Below are 23659 nucleotides of genomic sequence, written 5' to 3' on the forward strand. Positions count from 1 at the left end.
GTTAATGTCTTACAGTGTGACGTTAGTGTGACGTTAATAATAACTGAGATCTTACAGTGTGACGTAAATGACAACTGAGATCTTACAATGTGACGTTACAGTGTGACGTTAATGATAACTGAGATCTTACACTAACGTCACACTGTAAGATCTGTTATCATTAACGTCACACTGTAAGATCTGTTATCATTAACGTCACACTGTAAGATCTAAGTTATCATTAACGTCACACTGTAAGATCTCAGTTATTAACGTCACACTGTAAGATCTCAGTTATCATTAACTTCACACTGTAAGCTCTCATTATTATTAACGTCACACTTTAAAGATCTCAGTTGTCATTAATGATATCTGAGATCTTACAGTGTGACGTTAATGACAACTGAGATCTTACAGTGTGACGTTAATGACAACTGAGATCTTACAGGGTGACGTTAATGACAACTGAGATCTTAGTGTGACGTTAATGACAACTGAGATCTTACAGTGTGACGTTAATGACAACTGAGATCTTACAGGGTGACGTTAATGACAACTGAGATCTTAGTGTGACGTTAATGACAACTGTGATCTTACAGGGTGACGTTAATGACAACTGTGATCTTACAGTGTGACGTTAATGGCAACTGAGATCTTACAGTGTGACGTTAATGACAACTGTGATCTTACAGTGTGACGTTAATGACAACTGAGATCTTACAGGGTGACGTTAATGACAACTGAGATCTTAGTGTGACGTTAATGACAACTGTGATCTTACAGGGTGACGTTAATGACAACTGTGATCTTACAGTGTGACGTTAATGGCAACTGAGATCTTACAGTGTGACGTTAATGACAACTGTGATCTTACAGTGTGACGTTAATGACAACTGAGATCTTACAGGGTGACGTTAATGACAACTGAGATCTTAGTGTGACGTTAATGACAACTGTGATCTTACAGGGTGACGTTAATGACAACTGTGATCTTACAGTGTGACGTTAATGGCAACTGAGATCTTACAGGGTGACGTTAATGACAACTGAGATCTTACAGTGTGACATTAATGATAACTGAGATCTTACAGTGCGACATTAAGGATAACTGAGATCTTACAGTGTGACGTTAATGACAACTGTGATCTTACAATGTGACGTTAATGACAACTGAGATCTTACAGTGTGACGTTAATGACAACTGAGATCTTACAGTGTGACATTAATGATAACTGAGATCTTACAGTGCAACATTAATGACAACTGAGATCTTACAGTGTGACGTTAATGACAACTGAGATCTTACAGTGTGACATTAATGATAACTGAGATCTTACAGTGCAACATTAATGACAACTGAGATCTTACAGTGCGACATTAAGGATAACTGAGATCTTACAGTGCGACGTTAATGGCAACTGAGATCTTACAGGGTGACGTTAATGACAACTGAGATCTTACAGTGCGACGTTAATGGCAACTGAGATCTTACAGGGTGACGTTAATGACAACTGAGATCTTACAGGGTGACGTTAATGACAACTGAGATCTTAGTGTGACGTTAATGACAACTGAGATCTTACAGTGTGACGTTAATGACAACTGAGATCTTACAGGGTGACGTTAATGACAACTGAGATCTTAGTGTGACGTTAATGACAACTGTGATCTTACAGGGTGACGTTAATGACAACTGTGATCTTACAGTGTGACGTTAATGGCAACTGAGATCTTACAGTGCGACATTAATGGCAACTGAGATCTTACAGGGTGACGTTAATGACAACTGAGATCTTACAGTGTGACGTTAATGACAACTGTGATCTTACAGGGTGACGTTAATGACAACTGTGATCTTACAGTGTGACGTTAATGGCAACTGAGATCTTACAGGGTGACGTTAATGACAACTGAGATCTTACAGTGTGACGTTAATGACAACTGAGATCTTACAGTGTGACGTTAATGACAACTGTGATCTTACAGGGTGACGTTAATGACAACTGTGATCTTACAGTGTGACGTTAATGACAACTGAGATCTTACAGTGTGACGTTAATGGCAACTGAGATCTTACAGGGTGACGTTAATGACAACTGAGATCTTACAGTCTGACGTTAATGACAACTGTGATCTTACCATGTGACATTACAGTGTGACGTTAATGTCACACTGTAAGATCTCAGTTATCATTAATGTCGCACTGTAAGATCTCAGTTATCATTAATGTCACTGTAAGATCTCTGTTATCATTAATGTCGCACTGTAAGATCTTAGTTATCATTAATGCCGCACTTAGATCTCAGTTGTCATTAACGTCACAATGTAACGTCACACTGTAAGATCTCAGTTGTCATTAATGTCACACTGTAAGATCACAGTTATGATTAACGTCACACTGTATGACAGTTAAGACGCGTTAAAAACGGATGCACGCAAGAAAACTTGTGGGGAGTTTTACATCAATCATTGACGCATTCAGTAACAGTGAGCTGCGTTACACGCGGGACTGAAATGGTGGTTACAAAGAAATCTCTAATGTTAATTTTGGTCATGGCTTGTCTTGAAAAACGAAGAGGATTTGACTGTGGTCGTAAGAGTCACTGCAGGACTGAGGAAAATCTTCTGACATCGCCAGAATTTCGTCGGAGATAAAATTTTATCGCTTTAATTAATCGGCTGTCGGTGAACATGTCAAACTAACGATCAAAGACTTCAGATTTTAGCCTAAGATCAGAGGAATCTTTTAGGATTTTCTAAATTTGTCTCAGGCTGCCAAATCCAAAGATCCAAAATCGCACAGTGTGCATCGGCTTTATTAGTGTCCCAAATGACATGCCATACACTGTGTGCTTATATTATGCACTGTGTACACAGCCATCTAGCATATGAAAGGTTATTTTACATGTGGTATTAAACATGTGGTTTACATTGTTGAATATTAAATTAAATGTCCCCAACTAAGCAAGCCAAAAGGCGATTGAAGCAAAGAGTAACAAAATAAGAGTCTGATTTAGTACTTTAGAACCCATTATTTACAAGCCATTCAAGCATCCCTGCTCTTTTGCTTCTAGACCCCAAAGCTCCCAACTCCCAACTGACTCAAGAACAGCTGGCTGTGCTCCTGAACCTCTTCCAGTCCAAAAGCGGCCCGGTGGGATCGGCCCAGTTCGCCCAGACCGTGGGCTCGAAGATGAACCCGGAGACACTGCAGCAGCTGACGAAGGCTTTACCCGCTGGACCACTGGAGTCTGAAAGACCCCCAGAACCCCCCCCGCCCCCCACGGTCTCCAAACCCCCCCCGCCGCCTCCATCAGGGGCCCGCACCCCCCCGATGCCCAAACCCCCATCTCCACCGACGCCGGGGAAGCCCGACGGAGAGGCGTCGGCCTCCGCCACGCAGACCGCGGTCACCATGCTCCTCGCGCAGCTGCTGAAGGTCCAGCAGGGGGCGCCGGGGGACATGATGGGCTTCGACAGCGCAGAGGGTGTCCTTTCAAAGACAGCGGGCGTACCTGAGGTCAAGCCTCCACCTGAGCCCAGCCCCGTATCTCCAGGTAACCTCATCATACACATGCGCCCGATATCACACACTCCTCCTTTTGAGTTACATTCCATATGGTAAAATGTGCTTGAAGTGTTCAAAAGTACTGAGATCATCTCATCAGGTTTTATATTGAAAACCAACGAGTGGATCTGCTGTCAGTGAGTGGAGGCGGGGCTAATTTGCATATTCATAAAACCGTGTATACTAAATGAGGCAAGGGTGTCGAGTTACATTCAAGATATTTTAAGGCATGAAGAATATTAAGGAAAAAATGCTTAGATATGTCATTTTGGGGATCAAAGATGAGTTTAAAATGATAAAATTGAGTACAGTTAGTGTTGTTAAAAGTACCGACTTCGGTACTGAAATTTTTCACTGAAATTTTTATAATGTGACGCTTTGAGCGCAATCTCTGTTTGGCCGTTGTCTTCACAAGCTCATCAGATATGTCTATGATTGGCTACAATGATCAGCACACGGGAGCGTTTGAGAGTTTTGAAAGCACTAGCAGGACCGGTCCGTTGATAGACACCTACTTTCAAACGCTCCCGTGTGTGTGTGTGTGTGTGTGTGTGTGTGTGTGCACTCGCTGAAGAGCGTCATTGATGTATATTTACAACATGTTTTTGTAGCGCTGATCATTGTAGCCAATCACAGACATATCCGATGAGCTTGTGAACACAACGGCCAATCAGAGGTGTTCATGATTCCGCTCAACGCTCAAAGCGTCACATTTTTTAAATTTCAGTACTGAAGTCAGTACTTTTGACAACACTAATTACAGGGGGACTTTATGAATTAAAATATTAAAGGTGCAGTGTGTACTTTTTTGCGGCATCTAGTGGTGAGTTTGTAAATTGCACCCGACAGAAGTTACGGTCGACAGGAAGTGATGTCAGGAGACAGCAGAGAGTAGCCAGTTCAGCAATGAAGTTTGTTTACAAAGATAAATGAAGAAATGATATTTAAATTATTCAGTAAAACGATGTCATTGCGAATATTATTGTTACTTGTTCATCATTGTGTCAGTGTTTCTTTTACTGGTTTATTTTTGTTTATCTATTTACCTTTTATTAGATAATAAATATATTGTTTGATAAGTGAGATCTCTTATTGAAGTCCTTTAAAAAAAACAAAATAGTAGTGCTTAAGTCCTGGAATTTCACTTCACAGTATCTGTACTACGAACCCTGACTGGCTTAAGCTGGACTGTGACGCTATTTTCTTCTGTAAACAAACTCTGTTGCATTATTTTCCTCTTATCTCTGTAAAGCTGCTTTGAAACGCTCTGTATTGTAAAAAGCACTTTATTAATAAAGGTGAGTGTTGTTTCCCGCAGTGTCTGAAGGGGGCGCCTCGTCCTCCAGGCCTCAGGAGCCGCTCTCCATCCTCCCACCGGACCAGCGGCCGCCAGAACCTCCAGAACCGCCTCCCTGCGCAGACCTGGACTACCGGCAGGCCCCCGAGCCCCAGCCGGGCCCCCCACCCCCCGACGCCCCCCGCCCCGCGGACTTCAGCCGGCCCCCGCCTCCGTTCCCTCACGCCAGCTACCTCGGTCACATGATGCACCCCCGCCCTCCCCTCGGCCCCGACACCGGGGTGTTCAGCGGAGACAAGGACCATCGCTTCGAGTACAATCACCACGTGGTCGGCCCCGGGCCCCCGGCTCCACCGGGCCAAGCCTGGACTTCCCCGTCCCAATCCGGGGCGCTTCCACTCGGGTTCGTTCCTCACGTGAACGCATCGCTTCGGGGAAGAGGACTCCCTTTTTAAACCGGGATTAATAAACTAAACGATGAATACGTGTCGAAGACTAAAAGACAGCCCTGAAAACCAGCACTAAACGCTCTCAGATCGTGAGATTTCTGAATAATTCGGGGGTTATACAACTGGAGGGACGAACTGTTTGGGATGGGATGGGAATTTTTTTGCATTTCCCACTCGTACCGTTTCATAGAGCTGTTTTTTTTCCCCCTCCAATTGTTTTTTTTTTTGTAATCTATTCTCTACTGCTGTCTTTTAAATTAAAATTGTACTTTTTTTTTGTGAGTGCATTTACCGTGCCAGGGTAAGTGTTTTTATGACCTGTACCTTAACGTCTCCTTTAATTGCGTAAGGACAGACTAGTATTACAACGTTTTGCACTGCTGAATAAAGGTATGTGGGAACGAGCGTGGAGTAATGTGCTGTATCTGCACATGTAAATGACCAGTAATGTAATTCAATTTCTTTTATTTTTTTCTTTCCCTTCTTAAGTCCGTTTTTTCCCCCTTCCTAATGATTCAACGATTATGAGCTCTGTCGCAAGGTTAAAATCACTGGAGGGCCTTAGAAAGACTCCAGAATGACTGGTAGCACTTGTGTGTGATTGGCCTCGATTGAACTGGTGTATCTACTGAACGAGTGAACGGATCAAAGCTGTGTTTCTCACCGGTTCCCCACCAGCTCTTGTCTATAGCCATTGTAAAATTGAAAGTTAAAGAGACATTTAAATGATTTTCAAGGAGATTAGCAACGATGTCTTTTTTTTTTGTATGAAGATGTTTTTCCCCCCTTTGGCAAATGTTTATTAAAGAAATGCCAACGATGTAACATGTTCTGGTATTTTTAATTGTTTGTTTACTTTTTGCACATGTACGTAAACCGCCTGTCTTTTATAGGAAGTGTACATGCATCAAAAACATCAGCAATTAAGTTAAGCTGACATAAGAACATGAATGTGAAAACAATTGAAGCATACTGTAAATTTAGTTTTCCAGTACTTGTTGGTAAAATGAATATGAGCACAATTGAGACGGCGTGACATTAAATATTGTACATGAAATGTGTTTGATTGCCTAAACACAGATGATGAGCTTTCTATATTTTTATCAAGTTGTACTGGACAAAATATTAATGTAAATTCTTCCTGCTTATTGTTCATATAACGATTATAATGTGGCTTGTAATGCCTCTTTTAGCCAACAGGGGACGGCAAAAATAAAGTTCCACTACTAGCGTTTAAATATTGACTTGTCAGGTCCGAGAAATAATTCTTACTTTCATTTTTCACTTTGCACGTGTTTTATTCGATTTGCTGTTGACGTTGATCATTGTCATTATTCGATTATAAATGTATTTCTAGCCCGTGACTGAAGCGGAACGTACAAGCATTATTATTATTACGTGTTACCTGATTTTTCTCAACACTGAACACATTGGACCAGTCAGAGGCATAGATATTTATACGTAGATTCCTCATCCTGACACGGATGTGCGCCCGCCATCTTGCAACGGTCGGCTTGTCACTCACAGAAGAATCAATGATGCCACATCATGACGCAGTTTCTGGTTGTAAAGCCGCCAAAATTTAAATTACCTAAGAAATGTAATAACCTTTTACAGCTGAGAATGTGTTGGTTTGTATTTTAAATATATTAATTCAATATTACATTTGTTACTATGGCAGTTGTAACGAATGGTTTTTGCCTTTACTATAGTAACTTTGTAATGTCACCTGACGCCCTCGTCGTCTTGTATTGTGTTAGTTTAGCAAGATCATCTGCTGAAGTCTGTTTAATATATAGATATTCTATTCATACAAGAGTCCAACTACGGTTGCAGACGCTCAGTCAATCGCTGTCGAATGTTCACTGACCGCTCCAATATGGCGGACGGCTTACGTTTGAAACGGCAACTAATGATCAATCTATGTGTATATTTCTATGGGCAGAGTATCACAATCGCTGGCAAGGTTTTTAAAGCGTTTTTTATAGATTGCTAGGTAAAATTTCCACATGTCAGGCAATCATCTTTTGAAGTTTTATTACAAATACCCCCTGCGAGACCAAAAAAGTCCTGCGATATAAATGCGTTTTAATGTAGGATTCCTCTTTCTGTGCCGTGAAACGCATCACAACAACATTTGCAGCCGGACGTTATTACGTCGAGATTTTTTTAATGGCTGAGAACGGGATCATACAGAAAAATAAACATACAGCACATAATATAAACAACAATAAAATAAACCAAAAACTAAAAATAATTAAAACAAAATAAATAATTACGTCGAGCTCTTAGTTACCCGGAAGTAAACGCCATTGTCATCATCAGGTGATAGCAGCACACACAGGGTTTGAGCTGCAACAAACAGTCTTTTATTTATTATTATCAGTCATTCATGTGTAAAAAGCTTATTTAGTACACCATGGCGCAAAAAATCAATGAAGCTCACGAACACATCGCCAAGGCTGAAAAATAGTAAGTAATGCCCGTCGCGAAATACTTGAATATTTACTATAGTGGTTTTAAATGAACATTACGTCTCATTTTACTGCAAACTGATGGCTAAAGTCTCTTTATACAAATGTACAATTATACATGATATTTTATGATAGGGAAATGCCTTAAATGTCACAGTTAAACAGCCCTTGTTTTCATGTTTGACTTGCTTTAGTCAGTGAAGTTAAATGAAGAATGTATTGAAAGATAACTGATCATTTATTCTTATTAAATTCAGTTTAAAGACGAGCTTTATGAAGTGGAAGCCCGATTACGACAGTGCCGCATCAGAATATTCCAAAGCAGGTGATATTAAACACACAAACACAAGGACTGCTGGTCTCAGGTGTCTCTGAAGATGATGATGATGATGATGATGATGATGATCTTTCTCTCCAGCTGTTGCCTTCAAAAATGCCAAACAACTGGAACAGGCGAAAGAGGCTTATTTACTGGAGGCCGAGGCTCACACCAACCACAGATCGTATCCTTCAGCATGTTGATGTTCTTTCTGCTTGACTTGCTGTTATATTGATATGCTGATATATTGATTTATTAGCCTGTCAAACATCATCCGGCAGTATTTAAATCTGAAAATCACCACCGTCTTCCTCCTTGACTCATTGTTCAGGCTTTTTCACGCTGCCAAGTGAGTACATCCCTCATGATTACAGACATCTGTTGTTTTAAAGCTGCAGTCCGTAACTTTTATGGGTTAAAAATCAACAGCCAGTGTTCAGAAGTCTCTGCTTGCCGTAGCTCGGCTCAAAACGGTAATCTTGTGATAATGTTTGTAACTCCAGTGGTACTGTTGGATTTACGTGGGATATTCTATCGTGTGTTTGTGTCATTACGGCACATCTGAACACATAAAGAAGAGTCTCGGCTAGTAGATACGAGTGTGAGGATGTTTGAGGAGGAGATTTATAGCCTTTTCTCACAGCACTTGATATAGTTAAACTTATTAATTTGATAAATTCGGATCCAGAGAGGTTCAAACGACGATCACCAACTGGAGATTCAGCCGCTGTAAAATATAAAAGACTTCGGATCGGCTACAGAAGAAAGAGACCGTAACCGGCCCACGCGGAAACAAGGATACCATCGGAAGGGCATTAAATGTAGTCACGCAATGCTGATGTAGTTAACATTAACAATTTGAGAACAAAGAATCATTTGACGTGATATGTTAAGCTATCGTTAGATTTAATCAGTGTGATTTACTGCAATGTTTTTTTCCCTTTAGTTGATCAGAACAAAACTGGACGTTACTTGTTGTTTTCCGGTGAATCTTCTTATGTCGGTCATATTTCCCACCGTATAATCTGTGATTGCGAATGCCAGTCTCCACTCCGACTGACAGCCGCACGTTCTCCTCGAAACACCGTAATTCCACGTATAACCGCAGTTGCAGATTTTGAACAGAGAGGGCGACGAAGAGGAAACACTACGGACTGCAGCTTTAAATGTGCTTGTTATTAATATTCTGCTTGTTATGAACATGTTTCTGTATGCAGGGCTTTTGAGCAAGCAGGAATGATGCTGAAGGTCAGTTCATTTGCTATTGACTAAATATTTATTCTACTGAAAAATATAATAATATAAAATTAATTAATTTTTAAGCCGCCTTGTTTTTTAATATATGTTGAATTATACATGATATTTTATGATTGAGAAATGCCTTAAATGTCAGTTATAGCTCTTGTTTATATGTTTCACTAAATGTACAGTTAACCGATGATATATTCTTATTAAATTCATTTTCATATATATATATATATATATACTGGATCTCATTCAGTGCTTTCAGAATCTTAACTTTTTTTTAAATAATTCTGTTTCTGTATTTTTAAAATGAACATATTTTAATGACAGTATATGTATTAAACAAAAAGGAATCCTTTTATTTATCAAAATAAACAAAAAATAGCACAAACTTTGATAAAGTGATTGTTTTAAACAAGTATTACTTAAAAATTAATGTTTAATTACATGTCTTTGTTATGCAATTTTATCTCTGTCATGTAATCTTAATTGTGTAGGACTACGGATGGGAATTAGCATAGTGCTAAATCTGCTGCAGCCATCTTTTTAATGTAACCGCACATTGTCCTGATATAAATAAACTAAATAAAAAAAATTGGCTTTTGTCATTTAAAACTCTAGATTTAGCTCAGCACTTTTCTTGACATCCGCTTTTGCAGATGCGAGTGGACATTCGTCTGATCCTTGTGATCGTCGACAGCAGCGCGAAGTTGATTCTGGGATAATTACATCTAATATTTAATGTTTTTTAAAAAATTACATTTTAAATTAAAAAAATGTCGATTTAAGTAGCAAATGAGAATCGCTAAATCTATTTTGAGACAAAGGTCTTGTTAATGATTTTCAGTTTTGTTCAAGCTAATTAACGCAACAGTTTTTCAATAACGGATGAATATGTAAAAGTATGATATTTGGGGTGAAAGACACAATGATTAACATGATAATAATAAACATCTGACTGACTTTTCCATTTGTTGACATGACATGTTTAGAGTCAGATGGGAAATATATTATATTAAGTTGTATGTTCATCTTTGAGATGATTACCATATTTATAATGACACCATATTTAAAAATATGATATTAATCATATATAATACAACGTCATATTTATTTGTTACTGCTGTAAAGCTATATACATTTTTTTATGGGATAATCTTAATAATTCTGTTTCTGTATTTTTAAAATGAACATATTTTAATGACAGTATATGTATTAAACAAAAAGGAATCCTTTTATTTATCAAAATAAACAAAAAATAGCACATTACAGTATTAACTTTAAAAAAAAAAACTCACCACCTCATAGATTTATAATAATTTTAAACTAAACGAACCACTTTAATGATTTATATTCACACAAGAATCTGTGATCATTGATCGAAATAATTGATCTCCATCAATGTTCAATACAAACATTTATTTATTTTCTTAAGCCCAGTTGCACTCTGGTATAAACATTGCTATACAGTCAAACCAAACGTTACTCAGACACGTCAATATTTCTCACTTTATCACAGTTTAGTCGCTATAGTTTATTAATGGTAATAAAATATGAGAAGAATCAGTTGATATTTCACTGGTTTTGTTCGTCCTTCTGTTAGACTCTCACACATGAATTTTGTTGAATATCTGTCAGCTGTTAAATTTAACTACACAATTAGATAATACCAGTTTAGCTCAACCAGTTACCAAGCAATGCTTCATGTTGTTCAGTCTGTGGTGTAAAAAGCTGCATTAGTTATTAAAGAAAAAACACTTCAGAAAAACATGATCAGCTCAAAGTGTCCCAATCATTTTTGCTCCCACATCTGTATAAATGTTACTGGTAGTCGCTGTATGAATAATATTTGTGTATAATATGTCACAGTTTACTTTATTTTGCCTCACCTACATAAATGAACTATAGTGTCCTGCACACACTAGTAAACAAATATCAACAATTATATCTGGTGTCGGAATAATGTTTGGTTTGACTTTATGACATAATTGTAATTTCTGGCTGAACTGCCTATTAAACAGTGTGTGTGTGTGTGTGTGTGTGTGTGTGTGTGTGTGTGTGTGTGTGTGTGTGTGTGTGTGTGTGTGTAGGACATGCAGAGGTTACCTGAAGCGATTGAGCTCATCGAGAAGGCCAGCATGATGTACGTGGAGAACGGCACTCCTGACACCGCTGCCATGGCCCTGGACCGAGCGGGGAAGTGTGTGTTCATACTCGCGCATCTACACACACACATCTACACACACTCTCGTACTCTGTTGCTCTAACTCTGAATCTGCTGTTCACAGGTTGATCGAGCCTCTGGATCTGGCTAAAGCCGTTCACCTGTACCAGCAGGCGGCAGGAGTGTTCGAGGTCAGGTCACACACACACACACAACACACACTTCCTTACACACAACTGCACACTAACACGGCCTGTCGTGTGTGTTGTAGAACGAGGAGCGGCTGAGACAGGCTGTGGAGCTCATTGGCAAAGCGTCACGACTTCTGGTCAGACAACAGAAGTAAGATCTCACTTATTAATGCATTTATTAAATATATCTTTACAGCGTTTATTATCTATGTTCAAGTTAGATGAACATTCATCTTCATGTTGTCAAATGTTTATATAATATACATTAATATAATAAATAATATAATTTATAATATACATTATATACAGTGCATCACTGATATGAGCTCATACAACTGAAATGTTTTATTAAACTAAGGTTAATAAATGCTGTAGAAGTTCTTCTCATTATTAGTTCATGATAACTGATGTTAAAGTTTTGTGATTATTAGTGATGGGCCAAAAACTGGGAAAAAGTTATAATCAAGTAATTAATCAAACTTATTAATAATCAACACTCAACTTGTAAACTAAACATTTAAATTGCATATAAGGCCGTTTCTATATAAACTTTTTAATAACAAAATGGTTTCTACTCCAGTTTCTTGGTGAAATATAAATATTAAAGGTGCAGTGTGTGATGTTTAGCGCCATCTAGTGGTGAGTTTGTGAATTGCAGCCAACAAAAGTTACTGGGCGACAGGAAGTGATGTCGTTGTCTGAGACAGCAGAGAGTAGCCAGTGCAGCAATAAGGGTTTCTTCACAAAGATAATTTAAGAAATTATATTTAGATTATTCAGTAAAACGATATATTATTGTGACTTGTTCATCATTATGTGAGTGTTTTATTTGCTGACTTCGACAGCTTCAAGAAGAACAACATAGTGACGAAGTGTCAAGAGTAATAATAACATAACGCTTCATTGTCTAAGGTCTTTATACACCACTGAAAACATAGTTATGTATATATATTGCATTTCTGTCAACAGATCCTCCTAAATATTAAACAATGCACCTTTAAAAATGGCAATAAACCGTAACATTTATTAAATAATGAAAATAAAAGAGTTTTTTTTTGGTTGCTATTTTGTATTGTGTAGCGTATTAATGTAATGCAAGATTAATGATGCTGATCACAGGTTTGATGAAGCTGCTGTGTCACTGCAGAAGGAGAAGAACATGTATAAAGAAATAGAAAATTATCCAACCTGTTTTAAGGTGCGTCAGTCTTCATATATCACTTTGTAAGGAATAATCACAATTTTTGTTTTAATTTTAACAGTAAAGCTCTTTGTGCAGACAAAAAGGATGTTTAATTTCATATGAATAAAATAAATTACATTAATGTTTTATGTCTTCATTTGATTACCAGAAACAACAACACTAAATTTGTGAAAAAAAAAAAAAAAATTCATAGATTTATGGTTTCAATTAATTAGACATGCTTTTTGATTGCTAAAGATGTTCCAGCACGTGTCCGTCACGCTCCACAACACTAGGGAAACACTGATGCATTGCAGTGAGTGATCGTGTGTGTGTGTGTGTGTGTGTGTGTGACAGAAAACCGTGGCACAAGTGCTGGTGCACCTGCACCGCGCGGACTATGTGGCGGCGGACCGCTGTGTGCGCGAGAGCTACAGTATCCCAGGGTTCAGTGGGAGCGAAGACTGCATCGCCATGGAGCAACTCCTGCAGGGTTACGACGAGCAAGATGAAGATCAGGTGACCCGCGTGTGTACCTCACCCCTGCTCAGATACATGGACAACGACGTGAGTCTCACACTCGACATGTGTGTGTGTGTGTGTGTGTGTGTGTGTGTGTACCTCACCCCTGCTCAGATACATGGACAACGACGTGAGTCTCACACTCGACATCTGTGTGTGTGTGTGTGTGTGTGTGTGTGTGTGTGTGTGTGTGTGTGTACCTCACCCCTGCTCAGATACATGGACAACGACGTGAGTCTCACACTCGACATCTGTGTGTGTGTGTGTGTGTGTGTGTGTGTGTGTGTGTGTGTGTGTGTGTGTGTGTGTGTACCTCACCCCTGCTCAGATACATGGACAACGACGTGAGTCTCACACTCGACATCTGTGTGTGTGTGTGTGTGTGTGTGTACCTCACCCCTGCTCAGATACATGGACAACGACGTGAGTCTCACACTCGACATCTGTGTGTGTGTGTGTGTGTGTGTGTACCTCACCCCTGCTCAGATACATGGACAACGACGTGAGTCTCACACTCGACATCTGTGTGTGTGTGTGTGTGTACCTCACCCCTGCTCAGATACATGGACAACGACGTGAGTCTCACACTCGACATCTGTGTGTGTGTGTGTGTGTGTGTGTGTGTACCTCACCCCTGCTCAGATACATGGACAACGACGTGAGTCTCACACTCGACATCTGTGTGTGTGTGTGTGTGTGTGTGTGTGTGTGTGTACCTCACCCCTGCTTAGATACATGGACAACAACTTGAGTCTCACACTCGACATCTGTGTGTGTGTGTGTGTGTGTGTGTGTGTGTGTGTGTGTGTGTACCTCACCCCTGCTTAGATACATGGACAACAACTTGAGTCTCACACTCGACATCTGTGTGTGTGTGTGTGTGTGTGTGTGTGTGTGTGTGTACACCTCACCCCTGCTCAGATACATGGACAACGACATGAGTCTCACACAACATCTGTGTGTATGTGTGTATGTGTGTGTGTGTGTGTGTGTGTGTGTGTGTGTGTGTGTGTGTGTGTGTGTGTGTGTACCTCACCCCTGCTCAGATACATGGACAACAACTTGAGTCTCACACTCGACATCTGTGTGTGTGTGTGTGTGTGTACACCTCACCCCTGCTCAGATACATGGACAACGACATGAGTCTCACACAACATCTGTGTGTATGTGTGTATGTGTGTGTGTGTGTGTGTGTGTGTGTGTGTGTGTGTGTGTGTGTGTGTACCTCACCCCTGCTCAGATACATGGACAACAACTTGAGTCTCACACTCGACATCTGTGTGTGTGTGTGTGTGTGTGTGTGTGTGTGTGTACCTCACCCCTGCTCAGATACATGGACAATGACGTGAGTCTCACACTCGACATCTGTGTGTGTGTGTGTGTGTGTGTGTGTGTACCTCACCCCTGCTCAGATACATGGACAACAACTTGAGTCTCACACAACATCTGTGTGTGTGTGTGTGTGTGTGTGTGTGTGTGTGTACATCTCACCCCTGCTCAGATACATGGACAACGACATGAGTCTCACACAACATCTGTGTGTGTGTGTGGGTGTGTGTGTGTGTGTGTGTGTGTGTACCTCACCCCTGCTCAGATACATGGACAACGACGTGAGTCTCACACTCGACATCTGTGTTAGTGTGTGTGTGTATGTGTGTGTGTGTGTGTGTGTGTGTGTACCTCACCCCTGCTCAGATACATGGACATACACACAACGACGTGAGTCTCACACAACATCTGTGTGTGTGTGTGTATTTGTGTCACTTTTCATCAGTAGAGGACAAAGAATAGTGTATTTTGGTAACACTTTATTCAAAGGTGACAATTACACACTACTACATGTACTTACTATAGTAATAACAGTAAAGTATTTACACAATTACAAGTAACTAACCCTAAACGTAACCGTAACACCATAGTAAAGTACATGTAGTTAATTATTATTCCTCAGTACTTAAATATATAATTACACTGTTACAGTGACACCTTAAAATAAAGTGTAACCCCAAACCGTCACTCTATAGTAAACACATGTAGTTAATTAATGCTCAAGAAACATTTATGATTATCATCAATGTTGAGAACAGTTTTTTTTAACCTGTGCTTCTGTTTCAGGATTCTTTGATGAATAAAAAGTTTTAAAAAAGAACAGCAATTATTTAAAATAGAAATCTTTTGTAACAATATATACTACCGTTTAAAAGTTTGGGGTCAGTAATTTTTTTTATTTATTTTTTTTGAGATAAATTAATACTTTTATTCAGAAAGGATGTGCAAATTGATAAAATGTGATGGTAAAGATTAATATTGCACTTAAATAGCACAACTGTTTCCAACTGAGATAATAATCATAAATGTTTCTTGATCATCAGATCATCATATTATACTGATTTCTGAAGGATCATGTGACACTGAAGACTGGAGTAATGATGCTGAAAATTCAGCTTTGATCACAGGAATAAATTACACTTTACTATATATTCACCTAGAAAACAGCTGATTTACATTGAATTATTTCAGTTTTACTGTTTTTTTCCTGTATTTTAGATCAAATAAATGCAGTTTTGATGAGCAGAAGAGACTTCTAAACATTAAAAATAGACATGTTTCCAAACTTTTAAACACTTAAATGTATATATTATGTTTTCTTTCCACTAGTCAGAAGGAAGATGGAAGCAAAATCTCAAAACTGACCAGTTCATGAAAAAACATGTAGAAACTTTATTTTAATTGAAAAAAGCACATAAACCACGGATATTATACTTTATTATTATTATTAATCATATGTCTTGTACCTTGGCTGTCTGTCAGAGCGAAATAGCCGTTAGTTAGTTTCTTCAGGGTCAGTGTTCATGTCTCGGACAGTTTCTAATCTTCTCACGGTCTCTTATTTGTTTGATTCACACTTCCAGGATTGTGGCAGGTATGAAATCAATAACAAAACATCTGCATAATATAGTAGTGTAGAGAAATGCCTCGTCCAAATACACACACTTGTGTTCTTGAACACTTGGGCCGAATAGAGGAAATGCGTGGCAAGCAGGCGTAAAGACTGCAAGTGTGTGTCGAACTTTTGATTACTTGATGGGTCACACTTATAGTCTTACAAAGTATTGAAAATATAATAAATAAAAGCTCTGTAAACACTTGCATTTCAAAATAAACTTCTACATGTTTGCAACAGTTGCAAATGTTGTACAAAATAGGCTTACACACATCTTACACTCATCTTTGAACCAATAAAATGTGCAACAAATTTTTTTTTTTACTATCAAATTATATATTTAATTAATTTAAATTACAGTGGAATGTCTTCCTCGACATCTCGCGATTTCGGTTGCACGTGAGTTTCCGAACACAATGCATGATGGGATATGGTATTGGAGATAGTGTGCATTAAGGGCACAGACACAGTCTTGCGCACTTTCTTTCTGTCGTGTGCATGCGCTCTCAAGTGGCCAAGAACACAAGTGTGTGTATTTGGACGAGGCAAAAGACCCTTCTGTGTTTTATTCCCCTCTTATAGTGTTAGTCAAGGTCGTATTTGTTGTCTACTGTATCTTTAAAACATGTAAATGACGTCTTTAACATCCTGGTGTGTGTCAGTCATCGTCAGGGCAGGTCGAGCCATGCTGAGTGTTAAGCAGGTGTTGCAGGCCTGTATATGTTAATGAGCTCATGATGTCACTGCTGCACCATTAATCGTAATTTCCATGTAATCGCAATTAAATCGGTTTAATCCTGATTTTGAAATGGCGAAGGCTGTGATTTATTTGTAATGCGCAGCTCGTCAGTGAAGCGCGGCTCTGTACACCCGTCAAACATCTTTCCAGACATGAGAAGCATTACAGATGGATATGTGGTGTGTGTGTGTGTGTGTGTGTGTGTGTGTGTGTGTGTGTGTGTGTGTGTGTGTGTGTGTGTGTGTGTGTGTGTGTGTGTGTGTGTGTGTGTGTGTGTGTGTGTGTGAGTGAGTGAGTGAGACACCCTCTGGTGTTCAGTTGGATGTGTGTGTGTGTGTGTGTGTGTGTGTAAGAGACGCCCTCTGGTGTTCAGTTGGATGTGTGTGTGAGTGAGAGACGCCCTCTGGTGTTCAGTTGGATGTGTGTGTGAGTGAGAGACGCCCTCTGGTGTTCAGTTGGATGTGTGTGTGTGTGTGTGTGTGTGTGTAAGAGACGCCCTCTGGTGTTCAGTTGGATGTGTGTGTGAGTGAGAGACGCCCTCTGGTGTTCAGTTGGATGTGTGTGTGAGTGAGAGACGCCCTCTGGTGTTCAGTTGGATGTGTGTGTGAGTGAGAGACGCCCTCTGGTGTTCAGTTGGATGTGTGTGTGAGTGAGAGACGCCCTCTGGTCTTCAGTTGGATGTGTGTGTGTGTGTCCGTCTGTAAGAGACGCCCTCTGGTGTTCAGTTGGATGTGTGTGTGTGTGTGAGTGAGAGACGCCCTCTGGTGTTCACTTGGATGTGTGTGTGTGTGTGTGTGCAAGAGACGCCCTCCGGTGTTCAGTTGGATGTGTGTGTGTGTGTGTGTGCAAGAGACGCCCTCTGGTGTTCAGTTGGATGTGTGTGTGTGTGTGTGTGTGTGTGTGTGTGTGTGTGTGTGTGTGTGTGTGTGTGTGTGTGTGCAAGAGACGCCCTCTGGTGTTCAGTTGGATGTGTGTGTGTGTGTGTGCAAGAGACGCCCTCTGGTGTTCAGTTGGATGTGTGTGTGTGTGTGTGTGTGTGTGCAAGAGACGCCCTCTGGTGTTCAGTTGGGTGTGTGTGTGTGTGTGTGTGTGCAAGAGACGCCCTCTGGTGTTCAGTTGGATGTGTGTGTGTGTGTGTGTGTGCAAGAGACGCCCTCTGGTGTTCAGTTGGATGTGTGTGTGTGTGTGTGTGTGCAAGAGACGCCCTCTGGTGTTCAGTTGGGTGTGTGTGTGTGTGTGTGTGTGCAAGAGACGCCCTCTGGTGTTCAGTTGGATGTGTGTGTGTGTGTGTGTGCAAGAGACGCCCTCTGGTGTTCAGTTGGATGTGTGTGTGTGTGTGTGTGTGTGCAAGAGACGCCCTCCGGTGTTCAGTTGGATGTGTGTGTGTGAGAAAGACGCCCTCTGGTGTTCAGTTGGATGTGTGTGTGTGTGTGTGTGTGCAAGAGATGCCCTCCGGTGTTCAGTTGGATGTGTGTGTGTGAGAAAGACGCCCTCTGGTGTTCAGTTGGATGTGTGTGCGTGTGTGTGCAAGAGACGCCCTCTGGTGTTCAGTTGGATGTGTGTGTGTGTGTGTGTGTGTGTGTGTGTGTGTGTGCGCAAGAGGCGCCCTCCAGTGTTCAGTTGGATGTGTGTGTGTGAGAAAGACGCCCTCTGGTGTTCAGTTGGATGTGTGTGTGTGAGAAAGACGCCCTCTGGTGTTCAGTTGGATGTGTGTGTGCAAAAGACGCTCTCTGGTGTTCAGTTGGATGTGTGTGTGTGTGTGCAAGAGACGCCCTCTGGTGTTCAGTTGGATGTGTGTGTGTGAGAAAGACGCCCTCTGGTGTTCAGTTGGATGTGTGTGTGTGTGTGCAAGAGACGCCCTCTGGTGTTCAGTTGGATGTGTGTGTGCAAAAGACGCTCTCTGGTGTTCAGTTGGATGTGTGTGTGTGTGTGTGTGCAAGAGACGCCCTCTGGTGTTCAGTTGGATGTGTGTGTGTGTGTGTGTGTGCAAAAGACGCTCTCTGGTGTTCAGTTGGAGCATTTAATACAGATCAGCCGCTGCACTGACAAACTGCGCATAAAATAATCACAGCGCAATTAATTGTGCATCTCTAATAATGACCCAGTGATGTCTCCACACTGATGTGTGTGTGTGTGTCTCCACACTGATGTGTGTGTGTGTGTCTCCACACTGATGTGTGTGTCTCGTCTCCACACTGACACTGATGTGTGTGTGTCCTCACCTGTCCCACAGTACGCCAAGCTCGCCCTCAGCCTGCAGGTGCCCGGAGGAGGGAAGAAGAAAGCCGCCGCTAGCGCTAGCGGAGACGCTGGAGCCGCGCAGCCGCAGGAGGACGAGGACGAGTACGCTGGAGGACTGTGTTGAACACACACACACACACGCACGCATGACCATCTATTATATTATACTCCTGTACTGGAGCCATTTGTGTTTTAAGATGCGCTCAGAAAAGCCACTCAACAACTCCTCACAAGCATGTGTTTATCCAGGTCTGCCTTTGAACTTGGGTTAAAATGAACATTAGGTTTGGGTTTGCCTGAACTCTATTACAGAATATAATTTTAATGTAACTTTATGGATTTTAAAGGCAAACCCAAACCTGAGAGAACAGCCTTTACTGTAAAATGAGTGAATCTGATGTTCAGTATTATTCAAAACTGCATCATGGGTAGTGCTGGACTACGGCAGCTCATTGTGTTCAATTATATACACTATCATATGAATATTAAATAACAGTGCCTGCCTTACAAAAAAACATTAACTCAATTAATTCTTTGTATATGAAACGTCACCAGAACATTAAAGAGGATGCATGAAAACCTTAAGATAATCTGAACATACGAAACCGTATCTTAGTTTTTGTTTTAGTTGATGTGATTTGAAAATGCCGGGAACAATTTCTGTTATTAATGAGGACCTAAATTATGTTTAGTGTGATTGCATGGTTTCAGAATACCAATGAATAAATAAAAATGATTGTTTTTGCATATTTTAGATGCTTTTTCGGTGACTATTGTAGACTTGTACAAAATGGTGAAACTGCAAGAAAAAACCATAGGCAAACAGGTTTCCAGACTGTGTTTTATCATCCTGATCCACAATCACAGCACAGAGCCAGTAAAGTAGAGCTCGCCCTGTTCCTGAGAACGTCAGTCCTCCATTCAAGCCCAGCGATCGAGAACCCGAGCACTTCTGGGTCGTTTTCTCGGAAGAAAAAGTGCCTAGTGTCTTTCAATCTCCTTTCTTTGTTCAAGTTTACAGTCAGCCGCCAGGACAGTGTATTGCACAGCGCACGATTATCCAGACTCCTAACAGACAGGTGGCGCTAGAGCGCATTAAAACCTCGATCCTGATCCCATTGGTTGCGTGTTTCTGGCAGTTTCTCAATGTCTGAATCTCCACCAGGACTCTTACACCTGTGGGTCACACTGTTGTAAGCAACCTCTTGTTTAGGCCTCACACTGTTGTACGCGAGTCTTTCGTTTCTCCCAGTCTCGATGAGGTGGACTCATTTGGTCTTCTCCCTGGTCCACTTGATCATGGTCTCGGGGGAGCGGTAGAGGAAGATGAGTTTGGCGTACAGGTCCTCCTCGAGCTCCAGCTCGCCCGTCTCTCGCACCAGGAAGATGTCGGTGCAGAGCTTGAGGATCCGGTCCACACACGGGAGCTCTTCGAACATGATGGAGTGAGAGATACCACTGAAGAACTCACGAACGAACTTCCCGATCACCAGCACCACCGATGCGTAGAGGCCCATGATCCTGCAGGACACGAGCACGGGTTACTTTAACCAGCTAACAATCACAGAAAAACTGCACACCTTCTCACAGTTACTGCATCATTCGGGACTTTACTGCAAAATAATCTCAAAAAGTGTTTGTTTTTTGATGGTTCCGCGTCGTGTTCAACGATCAGACTTAACGCACTATTTTCATCAATCTTGTATAATTCACAATTTAACCACGGAATAATAGCAAAAAGTGCAGTATTAGTTGTTAACACGCTAGTGAGATAATTCTGCAATTATGGATCAGATCAAATAAAGAAAATTTAGCTTTTTGTTGTGATCATGCATAATCCACCATTCAGCCACAAAATAATTGTAAACAGCGCAGTACTAAGTTATTGACACGTTAATTCAATAATTCTGCCATCTTTAAATGACGCAAAATCAAGAAAATTAAGTTTTTTTGCAATCCTGCATAATTCGGCATTTAACTGCAAAATAATTGCAAAAAGTAGTACTAATAGCTATTGACACGTTAGTGAAAGAACTGATCGTTGAGCAAATTATGATTTTTTTCATGATTCTGCATAATTCGATATTTTAACCACAAAATAATCACTAAAAATGCTGAATGTTAGTTATTTATACATTAATGAAATAAGTCTGCGATCGTTGAGCAAAACACGAAATAAGCTAAATTTAAAAAAATCTACAAAAAATATCACAATCCTGCATAATTTGGAATTGAACAGCAAAAAGTGCAGAACTAACAGTCATGTAATGCAATGTTAGTGAAATAATTCTGTGATCGTTGAGCAAAATGATGCTTTCTTTCACAATCCTGCATAATTTGCAATTTAACCGCAATTTTTGTTTGTTTTCTGTAATGTATGACTATTGTACATCTAACGAGGTATAATATGGTAAATGTGGTCTAATAATAAAAAAATAAAAAAATCACAAATATTCTCCAAAACTGTAAATTACTACGGAAGCTTATTTCTGCTGAAGAATAAATAAAAAAGTAAATCTGACTTTTTTCTCAAAATTACAAGTTTATATCCCACAATACTGATTTTTTCAATTAAAAAAAAAAAAAATTGTGCAATATAAACTTGCAATTTTGAGAAAAAGTCATAATTGTGAAATAAAGTCATAATTACCCTTTAGATTTTTTAATTCCCTGTCAGAATCAAGCTTCCATAAATTACAGCCACAAAATCTGTCGTTTTTGATCACAAAAATCACTTCTTTTTAGAAAATCCTGCAGTTGCATGAACACAATCTGCTCAGTAAAGATCTTGAGAACTATAGTCTGATCAACTAGCAATAATTCAGATTTAAATTAGACCAATCCACTTTTTTACGCAATTGACTAAAAGTTATGACCAGAATAAAACAACCCTGTAAGACTATAGTATCCGAAGCCTTATCTATGCGTTCCCGAGGCTGTGCCGCGACTCACCCGTATCCCGCCAGAAAGCCCAGGCTGGGAGGACTGACTTTATCACTGAAGACGTAGAGCTGCAGTCCTGCCTCGCTCTTCTTCTCCGGCTTGAGCTCGGCTCGCATCTGGATCTTCCCTGTGGACGGCTGATCCACGATCCACCACTCCTGAATGTGTTCGCTGGCGTTACGAGACCTCTCCAAGTCCAGCAGAACGCTCTTATAACCATCGTCTGCAGAGATCCAGAGTATCAGTTACGGGTGCGAGTGTTAGTCAGGGTCTGAAATTAACACTCGCCAAATGCAGGTGAAACTCCACTGTGAAATCTAAACCCACCTGAAAACCTTAAACACTTATTTATTTGTATCTATTTGCTTTTTTTTTTAATCAAATTAAAATAAAAAAAATAACTATCTTGTGTTCATTTCATAAGTGTAATGTGTAACGCTGTTAAATCATTGGCTAGCTTGGTGGGTTTATGTTTACTCACTTTGCTGGGGAAGTTCGTGTGAGACAAATCTGCGCAGATTTAGTGTAAATACTCGCGAGTCATCATGATATATTAAATACAGCGTATTGCGCAGAATCTGCTCATATCTGGCAAACTTGAACACGAACGTCATGCGCAAAAAATAACGGCGTGCTTTTTAATCTTTACTATTCCCTCAATGGAAATGAACAAGCATTTGGTTAACAGAAAAACACATTATTTTCCAACATCCTACATTTTTTGATGTTCTATATTGATATGTCCACCTAAAATATATTTGTGGTGATGAGACTGAAAGAGGGAAAAGAAAGAACATGCTGGATGATTTTATTTTAATAAGAAATGAATGTATGAAATCCAAATTTTGTTATATATATAGCTATATAATGTCATGAATGTCATATAGCTGTAGTTAATCTGGTTAATTTTTTTTTCTTTTTTTGGTTAGTAGAAGTTCTGAATGGCCGGTAACTTAAAAATGAAGTAGCCAAATTGTCCGGCGAACGTCATTACCTGTGTAAAGCTGATCTATTGGTTTGGCGTTTGAGTCACTCGGTGCTCGAATGAAGCAGGGAAACACTTTCTCGATGACCCTGTAAATGAGAAGATACACTATAAATATTGAAGCATTGATGTAAGTGTGAAACTGATGATGAGTGTGTACTCACACAGCTTTATTTCTGGTCCCGTTGAGTAAAGCGATCAGCTCTCGTCTAGTGTTCATGTCCAGATATGTGACGTGTTTGTCCACTGCAAACTCAGCCTTCGCTCCCAGACTCAGATTCCTGCAGAAGAGAGGAGCATCATGGGATTTATTCAGTCATTCAAAGCTGTGACGTACCAGCCAAAATGTTTTTTTTTTGGATGGATTACTGTGTAAATATTATAGAAAAGTAACAGTAAAAACATTTATAATGTTA

The 23659-nt window shown here is 40.2% G+C and overlaps 3 protein-coding genes across 4 annotated transcripts in view; 2 read left to right on the forward strand and 1 right to left on the reverse strand.

Annotated features, from left to right (window-relative positions):
* The window catches only part of cdk13 (cyclin dependent kinase 13), a 32075-nt gene extending 25957 nt beyond the window's left edge, over nucleotides 1-6118 (forward strand). The window contains exons 14-15 of the mRNA XM_077224973.1: nucleotides 3054-3536; nucleotides 4866-6118. Coding sequence (XP_077081088.1) covers nucleotides 3054-3536; nucleotides 4866-5299 — 917 coding nt within the window. The 3' untranslated portion in view covers nucleotides 5300-6118. The remainder of the gene's footprint in view (nucleotides 1-3053; nucleotides 3537-4865) is intronic.
* Nucleotides 6119-7382: 1264 nt separating this feature from the next.
* Nucleotides 7383-20062, forward strand: napga (N-ethylmaleimide-sensitive factor attachment protein, gamma a). Its single transcript, XM_077225008.1, has 11 exons — nucleotides 7383-7765; nucleotides 8025-8092; nucleotides 8186-8270; nucleotides 8418-8435; nucleotides 9304-9334; nucleotides 11422-11531; nucleotides 11620-11686; nucleotides 11767-11837; nucleotides 12806-12884; nucleotides 13227-13436; nucleotides 19308-20062. Exons 1-11 carry the CDS (start codon nucleotides 7713-7715, stop codon nucleotides 19437-19439), a joined length of 924 nt encoding a protein of 307 aa, XP_077081123.1. The 5' UTR covers nucleotides 7383-7712; the 3' UTR covers nucleotides 19440-20062.
* An 80-nt stretch (nucleotides 20063-20142) lies between these two features.
* Nucleotides 20143-23659, reverse strand: part of piezo2a (piezo-type mechanosensitive ion channel component 2a) — a 222325-nt gene continuing 218808 nt past the window's right edge. For both annotated transcript variants that reach the window (XM_077224971.1, XM_077224970.1), the window contains exons 50-53: nucleotides 23408-23524; nucleotides 23253-23332; nucleotides 22268-22481; nucleotides 20143-20836 (exon numbers count right to left, since the gene is read on the reverse strand). In XM_077224971.1, the coding sequence (XP_077081086.1) occupies nucleotides 20584-20836; nucleotides 22268-22481; nucleotides 23253-23332; nucleotides 23408-23524 (664 nt within the window). In that variant the 3' untranslated portion in view covers nucleotides 20143-20583. The remainder of the gene's footprint in view (nucleotides 20837-22267; nucleotides 22482-23252; nucleotides 23333-23407; nucleotides 23525-23659) is intronic.

The sequence above is a fragment of the Siphateles boraxobius genome, unplaced genomic scaffold, assembly GCF_051911475.1.
Source record: "Siphateles boraxobius isolate OS27281-9 unplaced genomic scaffold, OSU_SipBor_1 97, whole genome shotgun sequence".
NCBI classification, from domain to species: domain Eukaryota; kingdom Metazoa; phylum Chordata; class Actinopteri; order Cypriniformes; family Leuciscidae; genus Siphateles; species Siphateles boraxobius.